Source organism: Alligator sinensis, unplaced genomic scaffold, assembly GCF_000455745.1.
Source record: "Alligator sinensis unplaced genomic scaffold, ASM45574v1 scaffold1204_1, whole genome shotgun sequence".
Classification (NCBI taxonomy): domain Eukaryota; kingdom Metazoa; phylum Chordata; order Crocodylia; family Alligatoridae; genus Alligator; species Alligator sinensis.
The window spans coordinates 1,039,569-1,057,450 of record NW_005842412.1 but is presented as its reverse complement, the minus strand read 5'-3'; the positions used below and the strand labels follow the sequence as shown (position 1 = coordinate 1,057,450).

At 46.9% G+C, this 17,882-nt stretch overlaps 1 protein-coding gene across 5 annotated transcripts in view; it reads left to right on the top strand.

The window, feature by feature from the left end:
• Positions 1–17,882, top strand: part of CTIF (cap binding complex dependent translation initiation factor) — a 325,604-nt gene that overhangs the window by 118,010 nt on the left and 189,712 nt on the right. For 3 of the 5 annotated variants that reach the window (XM_025211551.1, XM_025211549.1, XM_025211552.1), the window contains exons 4-6: positions 2,417–2,539; positions 9,141–9,214; positions 10,153–10,257. In XM_025211551.1, coding sequence (XP_025067336.1) covers positions 2,417–2,539; positions 9,141–9,214; positions 10,153–10,257 — 302 coding nt within the window. The remainder of the gene's footprint in view (positions 1–2,416; positions 2,540–9,140; positions 9,215–10,152; positions 10,258–17,882) is intronic. The other 2 variants (XM_025211550.1, XM_014522921.2) reach the window with 1 other exon arrangement.

The window sequence follows — 17,882 nt, the reverse complement described above, 5'->3', positions numbered from 1 at the left end:
CAGTTTCCAGTGCTACAGTTCACCCTTCTGTGCTGTATCTTTTTTTGTATCTTTGACCACTTCAGAGGTCTTCTCTGAGTTTCAGAGCAAAGCTTGTGAAACTCCTCAGGCTTGAGGCAGACAAACACCCTTGCACCCCAACCACCTCCAGGGCTGCTTTTGTGTGACTGAGCAAATCAGGTATTTTAGTTTTATAGGGACTCCCCGGGAGGCCCCGGAAACACTGAACAAGAAACCCATGGTTTCTTGAACAGGTGTAATGAGGACGAAGGCAGAGCATTCACAACAATTGTTTTGTGGACAAGGATAGCTACAGTTGCTTGGAGCTTAAAGATTTCCAAGGTGTGTGAATAGATGCCGTTTGACTTCACGAGGAGGAAGATCCACTAAATGAGTTGAATTTTATTTTCTTTTGTGACTAACTAGTATACTTAGCACTGAGTGATGTGCACCATATTACCGAGTCAACCTCAGTCCTCACATCATTAAGGGAGGTAAGTATTATTATTGCTCACTTATAGATGAGGAACGTGAGGTCAAAAGGACCAAAACCTGCCTTGACTTACAATCCCATTCCTACGATGCCATTTTAGGCAGTTGGGTCACAAATGTTTAAAAAAGGCATTATTTGGTCTAGATATGTTGAGCACCCTACCCAAACAGCTGAGGATGTAGACGGATATAACAGTTGTGCCTTGTATCCAGTGATAGTGGTATAAACTAGGGCTGTCAAATGATTTGAAAAAATTATCGCGATTAGTTGCACAATTAAAAAAAATTAATTGCAGTTAATCACAGTTTTAATTGCACAGCTGAAAACTTAAAAAAATATGCACAGAAAAACTCCAAATAATGCAAAAGTGTGGAGGTACTTTGTATGGTGGGGGGGTGGGGGGTGGGTATCTGTCGGGGGAATTTGTGAAGGTCATGGGGGCTGTGGGTGTGTGTGTAGGGTTTGGAGCCGGGGGGCGGTCCCCACACACCCTAGCAGGATGCAGGGTACTGTGGGTCAGGAGTGAGGAGCAGCAGCAGGGCTGGGGGGGCTGTGGCTTGGGAGTGGGGGGCAAACAGGCACAGACAGTGCCATGCTGGTAAATCTGTGGAGGGGAAGGGGCAGGGGGAGAGGGCAGGGGCATGGGGTGCAGACTGAGGACCCCACAGTCAGGTAGGAAGTAGAGCAGGGGCAGGCGCTGGGATGAATGGGACCTGGGGCTGGGACAGGTTGTGAAACAGATGCAGGCCCCTTTTCCACGGGTGCAATGGGGGGGGCATCTCCCCGCCTCTGCCCGCACCCCCAGGGGAGGCATGGGGGGTACATGCCCCCCATATTTGTGTGTGGGGTGGAGGCGGACTGCCCGCTGTGGGCTGGGACTCTGCGCCCTGCTGCCTTTGCCCCAGGAGCCATGCAATGCCATGTTGTGCCTCCCACCACCAGGCAGGCAGGGGACAAAGGCGAAGGCAACAGGGCGCAGAGCCCCAGCCCACAGCGGGCACCCCACCTCCACCCCACACACAAATCTGGGGGAGCACGTGCCCCCCATGCCTCCTCCAGGGGTCTGTGCAGTGGCGGGGAGCCCCCTCCCCCCGCACCTCCGGATGAGTCTCCCACAGCTTTGTCCCATGACCCACCCTGGCCCTGGGGCCCCTTTTGCCCCTGTGCATGCCCCTGCCCCACTCCCTCCTCACCGTGGGGGCCTCAATCTGCTCCTCCCATCCCTTCCCTCTTCCCCTGTCCCTCCCCCTCCACAGACTTCCTGGCGCAGTGCTACTCTACACGCAACATGCAGGCTGTGGCTGCTCATGGGCATCTGTGTCTGCACATGCCCCCCCACCTCTGGCTGCAGCCGCCGCAGCCCGCACCCAGGCTGCCCTGTGGCCCTCTACACTGCCATTGCTGCCCCACTGGGTGGCCTGGAGGTGGCAGAGCAGAGCCTGGGTGCAGGTTCCAAAATCATGTGTGCGATTAATGCATTAAAAAAATTAACTCAAGAACCAATTAACGTGTTAATCACACAGGTTAACTGATTAATTGACAGCCGAGTATAAACTCTTAGAACACAAGCTCTTGTAGCCAAACAAGTGTAGCAAAGCTGTTGTAACTTTAACCTTGATTCATTCAAAGGTTTAGTTCACATATGCCACTAAAGGAGACTGCAGATATAACCTTTATGTTGGAACAGCAAATGCTTGTCCTTCCTACTCCCCATTTTTTAAAGCGATTAAAACTGATTTCTGTCCACAGCCAGAGTAAATCTTTGGCAGAGCCAAGTTTAGCATTTGGGAGTGCTTGGCTGCTAACACGCATGTGCACGTATGATCCTGGACCACCCATCCTCTCTAGCGTTTTAAATTGGTATTTTCATTAGGTTAGGAATTAAGTTGCATTTGACTAAAGTGAGCTGTTTGTTGTTTCTAGGAAGAGTGGGATCACAGCAGCAGTGGGAGTTCAGGATCCCGGCCTAGTTCAGGCTCCAGGCATGGGTCTGGATCAAGGTCTGGCAGCCGAGGCAGAAGCAGCCAGTTCAGTCAATCAACCAAGGTATAATCTAGTAGTGATGGTGAGAGCTGATTGAGGAATGCTGAAATCATATCCTTCGCTTGCTGCTAATCATAGGCTTGTTCTTTCAATGACATGATCTGTGTGTGTGTGTCTGCGTGCACGTGTATACGTATGTCTAGATGTGGGGAAATTATGAAGTATACTTAAGAAACTAATTTTTCTGCACAATGCACCCATCGGGGCCAGGTTAGTACGTAGCTATTGTGTCTATGTTTTGCAAAGCCTTTTTAGAAGAGTGGAGTGTTTTAAGATGGGGAAGGAAGCTTGGTGCAGGTCAGTTTAGTCTAGCAAGAATTTTTTTGTGTTTGAAGTCTTGGAGTGCTTCAGTTTGGGGATATGACAAACAATAAAATATCTTTTGCAGGTCACCTTTGAAAGCTAAACCATGGGACCGACTCAGCACTTTAAATATTGCAACACAGTCCCAAGCCTAGCTGCGGTCTCTCCTGGGAGCTGTCAGGAGAGAAAATGGTTTTCTTGTCTTGGAAAATTCCAGGTTTTTCTTCTTTTCAGTCAAGGTGAACATGAGACCTTTCAAAATGTTTCAGGAACAGAGAGACAGTCAAGGTGAACATGAGACCTTTCAAAATGGGTCAGGAACAGAGAGCCCCCTCTGCTTGTCCTAGAGTAGCCAGTATCCCCATGGCCAGGACACTTGCATGGGATGCTGGGAGACTAAGATCAAGTCCTTGCTCTGCCTCAGTCTGACTGGGACTTTAATATCAGTCTTCCACAACCCTGGTGAACACCCCGACTACTAGAGTAGAGTTGTGCACTCTGCCCTGGTGCCTAAATACCTCCAGCTGGAGCTGCTCCATGTTGTATACATACTATTCTTGGGCTGGAGAATGGGAGCAATCTACTGGATAGCCCAGTGTTTGTAGCACTCATCTGACATGTGAGAGACTAATGTTTAAATTCCTGATGGTATTATTATTATTAAAGTGGAACCTGAGAGAGACTCCCCTTGCCCTCAAGAGCACTCACCTGGGAGATGGGAATTTGAGGATTAGGACTTGCTCCACCTGAACCAGCATTTTGAACCTTTTTCTTCTGCATCCCTGTGCCTTAACCACTGGGCCGCTGGCTATTCTGGGGGAAGTGAGGAAGCCACCCCTTTCTCCTTCTGCCTAGACAAGTCCGCTTTTGTTGACACTGGCATGTATCTTCTTCTGGAAAACTTAGGTTTTGATGAACAGGCATTTTTGGATGATACATGCAGTTGAATCGGAAAATTCCTGGACAACCCTAGCTGTGAGTACTGGTAGCTGACTGTTTGCTACCTGCATAGTATGGGCAAGATGCAGTAGTAAGGACTCCAGTGGAGATTTGCCAGGCATTAGGCACTTAAGAGTCCCCACAGTATGCAGGAATTATAAAGATTCAGGCAGCTGTTCACATTATTATTTGCCATAATGGTGAGCACATTGACTTTTAGACGTAGCAGAAATAGTGCAATGGAGAGCATGTTGAATGCAGATTGATTTTTCTGTAGAGTAGAAGGCAAGGAAATGGCCTGTCATAACTTTGTGCGGAGTATACTGTAGCTGTTTGTATAATTACCCAGCTTGACTCATAGCTCTTCGTCTTGCTTGTGCCATTGCTACAGTTGTGGGTGCAGTCACAATACTTGCACACGCAAATTAAGCTTGTGAGATTTGTGTTTGTAGGTTTTGTCCATCTGCATTTGCGTCCTCAGGATTTTGGAAGCTAAGTCCATGTGTCATGTCCCATAATATGTATAGGATCTGTTTGATCAAACCGTGTCTAATCTAAGTATTTATTATGCTCATCATGGGGACTTTCAATAATTGCTCATAATGGCTTAATTTTCAAGAGCAAGACTCTAACCCCGCTTATGTGCAAGTTATTATCTAAACCTATGGGTTGTGCCATTGGGCTCTTGAAGTTTAAAGCTGATTACCATCAAAATTGCAGTGCCAGGGACCTGTTTTAAAATGCTGTTTTTGCATCAGGATTTGAGAATCAGCTGCTTTGATTACTAAAGCTCAGTACCATGCTGAGACATGCTGTAACAGGCACATTTATGCCTTGTGTAGGATTACACTGTGTTGCAGATGTTATCCCAGTGTACCTTTAATTTACCTAGACTCTGCAAGTGACCACATGGGCTTTTAAACGGTGATTGAAGCTTGGTTAGAAATATAATGGGAAATTTCAGAGGAAATTGATCATGTACTTAAATCCCTGAACTAAAATACATCTTTTACAGATCTATTTTATCTTCATAGTAACTCGAGGCATGTTACAACCCTTCCTCCCTGATAAGCAATTATTATACTTGTGCTCTGAGGAAATGCTTTAATAGGTGGCTTAATGAGGATACCCAAACTTCTTACATCTATAGGAGAGTATTGTGAAGAGAAATGTATCTGTCTGCAAGAAAGATCTTCTTCTGCATGATAATTAATCATAATAGTGTATTTGTGACAGGAACTGCATCTGCATTTCATTATGTTGCATGGGAATGACAACAACTAATTAAATAAGGATTATTTTTTCCTTTGACAATGTACGTCTTCCTAAAATCAAGAACTCTGCTTCCATGATTGGCCGTCAGACTATTAGGCAGTGACATTCCTGACAGCTTTGTTGCAAGCTGCAGCTTCTGTATGGAGAATTCTTCATCTGAAAACCCAAAGGACTTAAAATCACAGTCAATAGACACCCCTAAGAAAAGCAGTCCATTGCATCTCTGTTCAGTACAATGTTGCCTGAATTGCCAGCTGGTCTTAGGGGTAGTACTGAAATCTATCCATCTGGGATGCATACTGAAGATCCAGTCTTTCCTTTGGAGAAGTATTGCTTCCATTGTTCTCCCACTGTTTCCAATTTCTGATCTATGATTTGATTGAGAAATTGTCACGTGTTGATAGGAAGGTTATAATATTTGGAATGTAATCAGCAGCCTTTCCAGATGGGTGCTGGATGTGGACATAACTAGAAGAAAGGAATTCATCATCTGGTCCACAAATCATGACTTGAATGCAAGATTTGGGTGATTCAATGAACAGCTGAACTCGTCTGTTCTGAAACCTAGCTACAAACATCTAAACGAATGTATTATCAGAAAAAAAATGTAGTAGACTACAAATAGTTAATAGTCTCCTGTAGTATAGATCATCTCAGAACAGATCAACCACTACCTGTAAAGGCAGATAACCCTGTCGTAATGATCAGTATTATTTTATTAATGTTCTGCCTATAGACTGAAACAGGTTCTATTTTTTTTTCTAATTCTATTTTTTTAATTCTCTTCTTTTTTTTAATTCTCACTGGTCTAATTTTATCCTTTAGGTTGTAGACACAAACCCAAGTGTTGGTCGAGCTGCATTATATTCACATGTAGTATTACTCCACCTACGTGTCTATCTAGTAAGTGCATATTGCACGCCTGACTACAAGCTACAATGCCAATCCCAATTTTTTGCCAGTTGCTTACGTTGTAACAAATAGCAATTAAATGCATAAATTACTTAAGCAAATAAGAACTTTTCAGCTTCTCTGTCGACTCTGTTATGTAACTGTCCGATGAGGGCAAAATGGGTGACACTGGCTAGAATCCACCATTTTCAAGGTTTCCGAAACAGCCTTGAAGGGAGTAGGGCCTGTTCATTTCGAGGGTGAGATTGCAGGCATAAGGCACTCTGAAAAAGAAGTAACAGGCTTCAACAAGGTACAACATTTTAGCACAGGCTGTTCCTTGTAGTTCACGAGCAACGTTTGTCTACGCTGATGCTGGATAATACAGACATACTCTGGGTCAGTGCATCATGTTTCTTCAGTCCCCACATTATTCACGGTATTACTAGGGAATACAGTATTACTAGGGACCTGCTGAAATCAAGGAGGCAGGCGGGCAATTTTGCAGGCTGAGCACAGCAAATGCTGCCATTTTCATGGTTTTTTGCAGTGAGGTCCCCCGTCACTGCTGATTGGCCCAGGGGCCCCAGCGGCAGCCCTGTCCCGTGCCATTGATTGGCTGAGACGGCTCCCGTTCATGTGGTTCCGCCTCTCGCTATTAATTGGTGGAGAGGGGTGGGGGCCGCACGATGGGCAGCCCTCTCAGCCAGTCGGTGGAGGGAGGAGAGGGCAGCCACCGTCTTGGCTCCCTTTCTGCGTGGCGGTGGCCGGTAGAGCTCCCACTGGGGAGCTAGCAAGCTAGCATTTTATTTTCAGTAAGGTTCCTTCCCCCACAGTGATTCTGCTGAAAATCACAAGGAACGCTGCCTTTTGCAGAAACTATCTCAAATCGCAGTTTCCATGAAAAACACAAAATCACAATTTGACTAAGTCCCTAAATATTATCCACCGAAAACTGTATTGAAAGAACATTATTAAAGGCATAAAAGCCCTGTGCAACCCTATTTTGACTCCCTCTCTGCATATGCTCTGATCCAATCTATTTGCTGTACAAGTTGGACCTCTCTGTGGCTAAAGGGAGATCATCCCCATGTCACAGACGGAGAGCTGGGGCACAGAGATAAAGGTCAAAAGTTTGTGTGCCCAAGTTGAGACATCAGGAACCATATCTTTTCAGAGCACGCGGGACGATCTAGCACGTTGTACATTCAAAATGCGGCAGCCGTGGGATTCAGACATGGCTGTGAGCGTTTAACCGTTCTGTTATGCCGGTATCGCAGGTCAGGCACCCAGAGACGGAGGAGCACACAGCTCTTGGCCACTTGTGGTTTAAAGGACTTGCTTAGGAGAATACAGGAACACTGGCAGAAGCAGGGAGAGCTAAAACTCAGTTCTCCTGGACAGCATCCAGTTGCATTAACCATGGCACACAGTCCTTTCTTGTCCTGAAGTTACCTGCCTCATTCCACACCCACCTTCCAGCTTCTGCAATAAATGAATCAGGGTCCATAAACCGCAGCCTCCTTTGCTGTGCAGCTGTGATTCACCCCCTGTGCAGATCCATACTGCATAGTGAGTGAGGGGATAGGGTAAGGAGGGGAGGGGGATAGGACATAATGGTGTCATTCAAGCAGTTGCAGACTGTATGTACATAGAGTGCATAGGTAACCTTAAATCTGGTGTTGCCTAATACATGAGCACTTGAGTGCGTTTGTGTGTGTGTGTATACTTCCTTGTCCTAGACCCACTTGTTTGCAGTCTTGCCATCCTCTGGACCCGCTCCCCCTCAAATTTTAAGTATTGAGCGGCTTAGGAAATGCAGAGCTCTAGAGATATCTCCTTTTAAGTTGATGGTTCAAATCCTACTCAAGGCAATAGTGACCAAAAGCTGTTTCTTTTTTGATAGCCATTTCCTGGCTGTTATGAAGTAGCTCCAGTTGAGGTGCATCAGTAAGGCAAATTCGAGGGGCTTGCACTGCTGTTGCATGTGTTGTAACAGTCCTGAGGGCAAGCAAGCAGCAGACTAAAGACTCTGGGGCTGTCAGGCCCACACATTGGAAAGAAAATGTCATGAGTTCAGTTTGACTTTGGAGGAAAAGTGCAGTATTAGACAGGTGTGTCGGTAACACAAGAGGTTCAGTCCATACCAAGGAGAATGAAATAGTGCCCACTGACCTACAACGTACCTTGCTCGCACATCCTTTTTGTGTTGCGAGTCAGATCACAGCAGGAGATGCCACTGTCAGATCATCATCTCAGCAATGTGCTTGGCTTTTTATGTGCGTGTTGGCTGTCTGTCTCCTGTGGCTTTGTAGGACATGACATGTGGTGGCTTCGCCTTTGATGCAACAGAACTTCTCAAAGGTCCTTCCCAGATGTGTTTTGGACAAAAACCATATGGTTTTTGGCACTTCATTCTGAGCTAGTGAAAGAAAAAGGCAAAGCCTTCATCCCTCCAAACCCAACACTGGCTGTAGGTTATCAAATGCTCTTGGAAAGAACTAAACTGTGCTTCAGAGAAATAAGCCTGACACTGTTGGGAGCTGTCTAATGATAACCCTTACCGTACCAAGGTTGGGACTGGTCCTATCTCACCTTGTTTTTGGCTCGTCCTTAAATCTGGAGCTGAGCTGACTGGTCAGGATATGTTAAACCTGTCAAGTTGCCTGACCCTCGAGAACCTTTCATAGGCCTCACAAGCCTCAGTTGTCGGAGGGTGAAATATCAGACTGGGATCATATAACCCCCTCCAATGTCAGGTGAAATCCTGGGGCAAAATCAAAGTCTTCTCCTTCAAAATGTTCCTTGCTGGTGACTGGGATGGACATTAGGCCCCTCTTCCAGCGGCCTGCCATCTTCCAGTGGTTATCCCCAATGCAACCCTTCGTTTCTGCCTTGCTCTCGTCAGTCTCGTTCCACTTGTTGTAGCTCTTCTGCTGCTCAAAGTTGAGTTTTTTACTAAATTAGTGACAATTTGTGTATGTGAGTTTGTCAACCTCTTAAAACATGGATCAAACACAGGATGGGCAACAATCCTCTGAATCAATGGGGGAACCATGAGAGAAAATGTTGCAGCATCTCTATTTTATTCAGAGAGTCTTGTTAACACTCAGTGGCACAGTTGTACATTGGCTCAGTCATCCAGAAAGCATGTTGTAACACCTGTAGAATAACAGCTTTTCCCCTTCCTTCTTAGAACGGCAACAAAGACAGCTCCCTTGACATGCTGGGCACAGATATCTGGGCAGCCAATACCCTTGAGTCTTTCAGGTAAGCTCACTTAAAAACTCTTTTAAAACACAGATGGGATATGACCTCTTCTAGCCGTACCCTGCATTTCTGTCCTCAGGGTTTTCAGCACCACGGAAGCGACTCTCACTCTTCCTTGCCTCCCCCCTGCCCAGTCGATTGTACTGAGCCCAGTACCCGTGACCCTATTAATGGTGAATACAAGCTAGAGAAGGTCAGCAGAATGACTTGCATGCCAGACTTTGAAAGGGAGCACTAGTTTGACTATTTTTGATCTGTTGAGGAAACTTGATGTGTAGGACTGAAGTGGCTCTGAACTCTCCTACTAGGACTTGAGATAATCCAATTCATTTCCTTCCGTTAATTTGCAGTGTGTGCATGCATTTTACTTCAGCGCTTACGGCACACAGTTTGAGTTGCCGTGCCACCCTGAGACACCACGGGTACCAGCCCTGAAAAAACTGAATGCATAAAATAAGTCTTTTCCCAGTTCTGTGCATCATTCTGTATCCTCTCTAGAACAAGCATGAAACGGGCTTCTCAGGGAAAGATCCACCATGGCACTGCTGTTCCAGTACCACTGGTAACTCAGTAGGCCTTCCAACAGGGTACCAGCACTTAGTTTTTTCTGGAGTAGCAGTCACAGCAAAAACGGCTATTTCCAAAGCACCTTAAATTAAAGAGCCAATGCAGCTAAGGAGGTTAATGGTGCTGCATCTAGAGGACCTCTTTAGAGCAGTCACTGGGAACATGGCACTTATGAGCATGGCACTTTAGAGTAGGCACTAGGAACATGGCACACATGGCTCATGGATGTGCTGGTCAGGTTATGCTGAATGCAAAAGCTGCCTCTAGAAATCACGGCCTTTTTTGCCAAAGGTTGAGTGCTTAAAATATGCTCCTTCCACTCCGAACACATTTAATTAGTAGCATGCTCTTTGTCTCTCTCTTTCTCCTAGTGGTGCAACCTGGGATCTGCAGCCTGAAAAGCTGGATTTCACACAGTTTCACCGGAAGCTGAGGAACACCTCCAAACACCCTCTCCCCCACATAGACAGAGAAGGGTAAGTGCCCTGTTTGTACAGCACCGAGCACAGTGGGATCTTGGCCCATTATGAGTGCTCCTAGGCATGGTAATGACTTTTTTTTTTAGCGGTGTAGGTGTGGGTGTGTCTCTTTACAATGAAAGCTCTGTTGCGGTGGCATGGTCCCTTTGATGTGGGTCACACTGGGGACGTAAGAACTATAGAAAGTAGAGGTGGGAACCTTGGTGATTTACAATGGCATCAGTACAGAACAGTTTCCTCTTGGAGTTTTTCTGTTGCTTTGTGCGGTTCAGGTATTTTTTTAACAAAGATGGACCCGAACCAAGTCGTTTGGAGACGTTGTGGAATCCCCGTCACTGGAAGCATTGAAGTGCAGGTTGGACAAACACTTGGCTGCAGCGGGCTAGATAGGGATGGTCCTGCCTTGAGCAGGAGTTTGACTAGATGACATACTGAGGCCCCATTTGTCCCTTTGGTGCAATGATATTTGAGTAAAGCTTGGATCCAGTGTAGATTCATAGATGTAGGGTCAGAAGGGACCTTGTAGATCTTCTAGTCCAACCCCCTGCCCTGGGCAGGAGAGAAAACTGGGCTCAAATGACCCCAGCCAGGTAACTGTCAAGCCTCTTCTTAAAGACCCCCAAGGTAGGAGCCAGCATGACTTCCCCTGGAAGTTGGCTGCAGATCCTAGCTGCCTTAACTGTGAAGTAGTGTCTTCTTATGTCCAGGCTGAACCTACTCTCTAACAACTTATGGCCGTTATTCCTTTTTACTCCGGGAGGCGCTCGGGGGACAAGGTCTCTTCCATTTCCTGCTGGTCCCCCCTGGTAAGTTTATAGATGGCCACCAAGTCCCCCTCAGCCTTCTCTTGTGGAGGCTGAACAGGTTCAGGTCCCGTAGCCTCTCCTCACAGGGTCTGCCCTGCTGTCCCCAGATCATGCGGGTGGCCCTCCTCTGGACCCTCGATGCTGGCCACATCCCTCCTGAAGTGCAGCACCCAGAACTGGACACAGTACTCCAACTGCGGTCTGACCAGTGTCGCATAGAGGGGGAGGATCACCTCCTTGGCCCTGCTTGTGATGCATCTGTGGATGCACGACAAGGTGCAGTTAGCCTTCCTGACCGTGACCTCGCATTGGTGGCCCATGTTCATCTTGAAATCGATAATGACACCAAGATCTCTTTCTGCCTCTCTGCTTTCGAGAAGGGAGTTCCCCAACTTGTAGGTATGCTGCTGGTTCTTACTGCCCAAGTGCAGTACCCTGCACTTGTCAGCATTGAATCCCATCCTATTCTCATTTGCCCACCCCTGTAACCTGTCCAGGTCCAGCTGTATCCTGTCCCTCCCTTCTAGCATGCCCACCTCACCCCAGATCTTGGTGTCATCCACGAATTTAAACAGGTTGCTTTTCACCCCCTCGTCCAAGTCGCTAATAAAGAAGTTGAACAGTGCGGGCCCAAGGACCGAGCCCTGGGGGACTCCGCTGCTCACATTCCTTCAGGTCGAAAGTGACCTGTCCACCAGGTCGAATGTGACCTGTTATGTTGGTATGTGTCCAAACTGAGTTCTGTTCTGGTTCCCAGTCTTAAGTGAGGATGCTGCTGTTGCCTTGTCGGGGCTTTCACAGTGCAAGAGTGGGACACAGAAGTATTTTTCACAGCCTAAAGGTTCTCTTCTGTGGGTTCCTCCTGACAACCCATGTGTATCCTTGAACACTACCTTTCCCCCCTTGGTGTTTGCAGCAATCAGATGCTTGCATGCTGTTGCCAGCTTCCTTCTGAGCTGTTTGACCAGCCTGTTCATAATTACTGGCAGCTCCTTCAGGCCTGTCAATCAGTGGCTGATTCTTCCTCATCATACTCTTCACATTTCCCTCCAGTTTATCAGCCTCCGGCTGGAACTGAGGTGTGAAGAACTGTGCACAGTAATCTTGGTGCAGCTCAGCCATAGGATCCTCCGCCTCATTATTTTGGGGAGTTTGCAAGTGGAGCAGTTTCACAGAGTCACAGAAGTTTAGGGTTGGAAGGGACTGCATGAGATCAGCCCCACTGCTCTGGGCGGGAAAGACTGGTGGGGTCGAATAACCCCAGCAAGGTTGTCTGGTTCTCATTCAGGAAGTCTCTCTTTCCACATTCACTCAGTCCTGGTACGTAGACACTGGAATGCCTGCTTGATCGTGGAGGCAACTGCAGGCTCTGAGCTAAATCCTTTTTCATTTTTAAGCATCTAAGTGACACTTGGGGAGCTGCGTAGTTGCCATTGTTAGCACTTTTGCAGAGTGTGAATTTGATGTAACTACGTTTGCTGTATGCTTCCCAAGTGATCATTCTCTGAAGGCTGCTCTGTGGCTGTGTAGGTGCCTGCGTAGAACAAAATCACCTGGGAAGATGTGTAACACTGGTTTAGCCCTGAAACTTTAGCAGGAGAAAAAGCACAACCAGCAGGTGTTTGATGCCAGAGGAGGGTCCTCCTGTCTTCCAGCCCAGGAGCCTAGCATCTGGGGTACCTGCCCAAGGAGCACACAGCCCAGATGTTAGGCCCTTTCACCCAGAGGGGGTTTGAACTTGCACCTTCAACTTCCCAGCAAAGTGCTTGAACCACCAGGCAATGGGCTAGGCATCGTCTAGAGCTCTGTTCTCCAGCCCTGCTCTTGACACTGGCCTGCTGGACAGCTGTGAAGAGAAGATAAGTGGGACCAGGAGGAGGAGGACAAGCCAGACAGAAGGCTGCTTAGTGTGATGGATGCTGCCCCCAACTTCGAGAAGAGGTCTGGAGAGTGCTTTGGGAAAGAGGAGCAGGACATGCAGATTCACCACATCTGGGTCTCTCATTGCCTGGGTGAGTGCCTTAACCAGTAGGCCGTTGGGGGCTTTGCAGCGCATGTGTTCACAGGCTGATCCTATTGTACCAGAAATGGATGCAGGATTCAGACTGCCTACAAGTGCCAGAAATGGTGGTTATGCATCTGTGTCGATGCCACTTAGACACACAAAGATTCAATAGTATGGAAAAGGGATAGTGACTCCAGGGGTGAAGTTGGCCTAAGGTGCTCACCTTCAGATGATGAGGAATGAAAATGTCAGCACATTTTTAGACAGGGGGACTAAAGGGATTAGCAGTTACATTTACCTAGTGAAAGCTCTGCTAAAATCTGCATTTTTCAATGATAAAATGAAATGCCACTATATATATATATATAGTGTGTGTGTGTGTGTATAGTGCCGCCACTCCCATTGCTGCCAGACAGTAGGTGCCTCGCTGTAGCAGTGCAGGGTTTGTAGCAGTGGCACCGAGTTTCCCTACCCTGCTGTGCCAGGTCTCACGTGCTGGGCTGCAAAGACTCCAGGAGGAGGGCAGCAGGGTGGGGAGCCTGAGCCCGCAGAAGGCAGCCCATCCTGCCCCATGCACAAATCCAGCATGCATGTGCCCCCATGTCTCCCGCAGGGGTGTGCGCCCCCAGCCCTGCCTCCAGATGAGCCACCTGCAGCTCCACCCTGCTCCCCGCCTGCAGCCGTGCACTCTGGCCTCAGGCCCCAGGTGCCAACCCCCACACACCTTCCTGGCTGTGCAGCATCTTCAACCCAGCCCAACTCCCTCCCTCCCTCACTATGGGAGCCTCTATTCCTCCTGGCCACCAGACTTACCTGCAGGAGCTGCTCTCCAGGCTGCCTGGTGGCTGTGTGCATGTGTACGTGTGCACATGCACATGGTGCCCCTGCCTGACCGCCCTCCTCCCGCTCCCCCCAGCCCCTCGCAGGCTGCATCTCTGCTAACCTGCAAGGGGAAACCCATTGTTTCCCGTGTTGCTCTCCTTTAAAAAAGAAAATCTGGGTTTACCACATTTTTCCATGGCGAACAGAAAACCCTGGTCTGTGGTAATCAAGCCTTCTCTCAAATCTCTCAATTCTTTTTTCTTTTCCCATAAACTCAACAGATTTGGCTATTTAATTCTCCCACTTCTCCAGCCCTTAGGTAATTTCTTGTGGCTCTTTCCTTCGCCATTTTCCATTTTTCAGCATCTTGTCTGAAACAGCTCCGTGCAGTCTTCCAGTCCTGGTCTTTCTCAGGTAAAGTCCTCTTTCTGTCCCTACTCGTTATCCCTCTGCTTACAGCCAAGGCTCACAGCACCACTACTGAGACCTCCTGTTGACTTCCTTATGGACTTGGCCTCTTAAATCCTTTTCAGAGCAGCTCTCTTCCAGGGTATAGTCTTGCTGTTCTTCACATATGGCCTACATTGCTCCTTACTAGATAGAAACCCTTGGATTTGGTTGCGTTAGAACGTGTTTTGTTTGAATGGGCCTGTCACGCCAGTTAATCCAGATAGCTCTGTATAAGTGTGCCGCCTGAGTCACTGTTTGCCAGCCTGTGACATTTCCAGATTTCATCGGCGCTGGCTTAACATTGATGTCATTGGGAACAAATATTGTGTTGCTCCTTGCAGAACCCCACTAGAAATGTGATGAACGTTTCATCTGAGACTGTGAATGTGAGATCTGTCAATTAGTTCATAATCCAGTGAACAGCCAGTTCATAATCCAGCCACCTACCTTGATGTTGCAGAGTGCTCATTTTTTGGTCAGAGTGTTTGGCAGTGCCAAGTCAAATGCCTTTCTGAAGACTGTTACACCCACACATCTACCTTTACCAGCCAAACTCCGTATCTCATTAAAGAATGCAAGCAGATTTGTCTGCCATGCTTTCTTTTCTGTAAAGCTCTGCTTTTCTTTGAATTATACCCCTGTCTCTCAGGGGGGTTAGAATCTCATATCATCTCTCCAATGCCTCACCCAGGGCTAATATCTGACTAACCAGACTAACAAGTTCTCTGTATCTGATCAAGTAAGCTGCTGCTTATGAAAACTTAGGCATCTTTATTTTAGTTAGTCTATATGGTGCAAATCTACCCTCCCTTCTGCCTGACTTCAGACAGGTAACTTCCTTTCTCTAACCAGACTATAACTACCCAGGTCATCCTACTTGCCCTTTTTTGAGTAGTGACAATACTAGCACTCCCCAGGCTTCTGGAATCGCCCTGATATTGCATGATTTACTATCAAATTGCCATCACTGGACCAGTTATCTACTCAGCCAATCCTTTTAGGACTCCTAAGTGCAGGTTATTCAGTCTTCTCATTTAGGCACTGTCTTGCATGCTCCTTGGTTATTAATGGACTGAAAAGTAGTTCATCATCCTTGTATGACACAAATAGATCATCCTGCCTCTTTCTAACTGCAGAATAGTAATATGGGGTAAATGTATCTGCCTTTTCAACATCAGTATTAGCAATTTCACCATATCTGTCTAGTAATGGGTCTCTAGAATTTCTTTTTTGTTGTTGTTCCTGATATAATAGAAGCTTGTAAATACCCTTATCCTTCCAACCGTGGATTTTTTTCCTTGATATCTCTAGCTTCTGTTAAAATTTTCTACACTCCATAACTTCTAATTACTATTGATTGCCTTTTTCTGCCTTTTTCATGTGTACTATTATTTTATTCTAATTGCAGCTCTCTTTTCCCTCTTAGTCAGGAAGAGCAGCCCTCTTTCTCAGTTACAGGATCTTAGCGTTTTGATCCTCTTATTTTTAACAACTCTCAAATTTCAGTCATGGTTTTTCTGTCTGTTTTTCCTCCTAATCTGTTTTGCTCTAAATTTTTCCTTAGCTTTGGGAAATTAACTTTTTTTTTTTTGTTTACACATGAGTTAAACTCACTTCTTTGGGAGTGTCTTTATTTTGCCTCTATGAAGTGGGCTCAAGTCATCATCACTAGTCCCTTCAAAATGCATCAGATATGTTTGACTGCATTTGAATATCTGTCATGTTGGGTTGTAGGTGGCTAGGTCTAGCAATTACCCGGGGCATGGAGAAGCAATGGAGATCTGAAGGAGCATGCAGCGTCTCTGTGTAGGGGAGCTGGGAAGCCAGAAGCCAGGAGGTCCATCTGTCAGAGATCTGGAGGGTTGAGCAGAGTTGCAGGGTCAGAAGGCCAGCTGGGTCAGGTACCCAAAGGATTAATCCAGGAGTTGGGTTAAGGAGCTGAAGGGTCAGGCCAAACTTGGGTAGTTGGAGAATCTGTCAGAGAGCCAGCAGAGGCACGAGCCAAAGGCAGAGTGGTCTGGGTACAAGGTGGATCCCTGTTACTCAGACACTTCCTCTTCCAGACCAGGGATTTTTATAGGAAGTGGCCAGCCACTCTGGTGCCAGGGAGTGGACCAGTGCCTAGGTGAAGGTGAAAGGGTCCAACCACCTGGGTCCTGCCTGGATGTTCAGCTGGGGACATGGTGAACCAGGATGGGTGGTCATGCCAGGCAGGCTGAGGCCATGGCCTGACAATACCCTGTAAAGGAAAGGGCTTTATACCTTATTTTCATTAATGTGTATAGGTACAAGCCCATGTAAATGGAAGACGGCAGGGATGAACAATGTAAAAAAAACAGCTGGACATCAAACATATTAACATGGCATTATAATGTTTGTGCAACATCCTAATGCTCTGTGAGGAGGAGAGGCTGAAACTTTTACTTTTTTGCAGTCACGGACTCTGAATACGTTTCTTTATGAAAGCTCCATGAAATGTAACTTCCTTGCAAAGGAGGTATTTTCACAAACCTGTCGGTAGGCAAGAGGGAATACACTGTGTGGCAAACCTGCTTGAGCAGCGTTGTCGCTCAATAAAGCAGGTTTCATGGGTTTTTGCTTGTCTTAAGAAAAATCCCCCAAGACTACCATTCTGCGTGCGGGCACACACACACATACACACACACCAATATAAATAACAATTGCAAATGCAATAATAAGTAACAATGGACAGTTTGATTTTTAGTCTTTCCCAGCAGGTCTGATGGCTGGCTCTTATAAGGGTAGCATAGGACACAATTCTGCAGTTCACAGTATTCAGGTAGACTGCTACACCCATGCAGAGTCCTGTTGACCGTATTGGGACTTCGCCCAGGTACAGCAGTCTTTCCACATGCCATCAGTTGCTGGGTTTAGGCTTTGCTTCTTTAACTCAAGGGATTAATGTTACCCCATTAGGGAAGGATGTTGCATCGGTCTGCTTTGCTTAAGGGTAAGAGTATGTCTAAATAGCAGACTGCAGTGCTGTAAAGCATTGCCCATCTAATGCATTAGCATGGAGCTCTATGTAGGCTGGCATACCTTGCTGAGCTCCATACTGACCCAGCTATATGGTCCCAGTCCCAAGTTAGCTGGGGTACCTGTACGCTGCACTACATCCTAAAACTAAGTCTTAGATCTGTTTTCAAGTTAGGTGGTCCAAGGCATGGCTGCAGCAAGAGCAGCTCTTCTGCATGAGGTCCACATTCATCCAGGATGTGGTACAGCCAGACTAACTCCCCCTGCTGCCTCGAGCCCTCATCTCCCACCTCCCTGACTATCAAGCTCTTGACTGTTGTGGGGGGCAGCATGAGGGCAGTCTCCACTCCTACTGTTGCAGCTATTCCACTTTGCAAAAGGGAATTTAAGATAAATTGGAAGAGAAGGAGCAAGTTACTATAGTCTAGTGGTTGAGACATTCCCTGGGGAAGGGGAGGTTTCATTAAGATGGTTTATGCATTTTGTCCAGTGGCTGCCACTTGTAAAATACATAAATAATCCTTGGAGCAAGGTACTGAGTG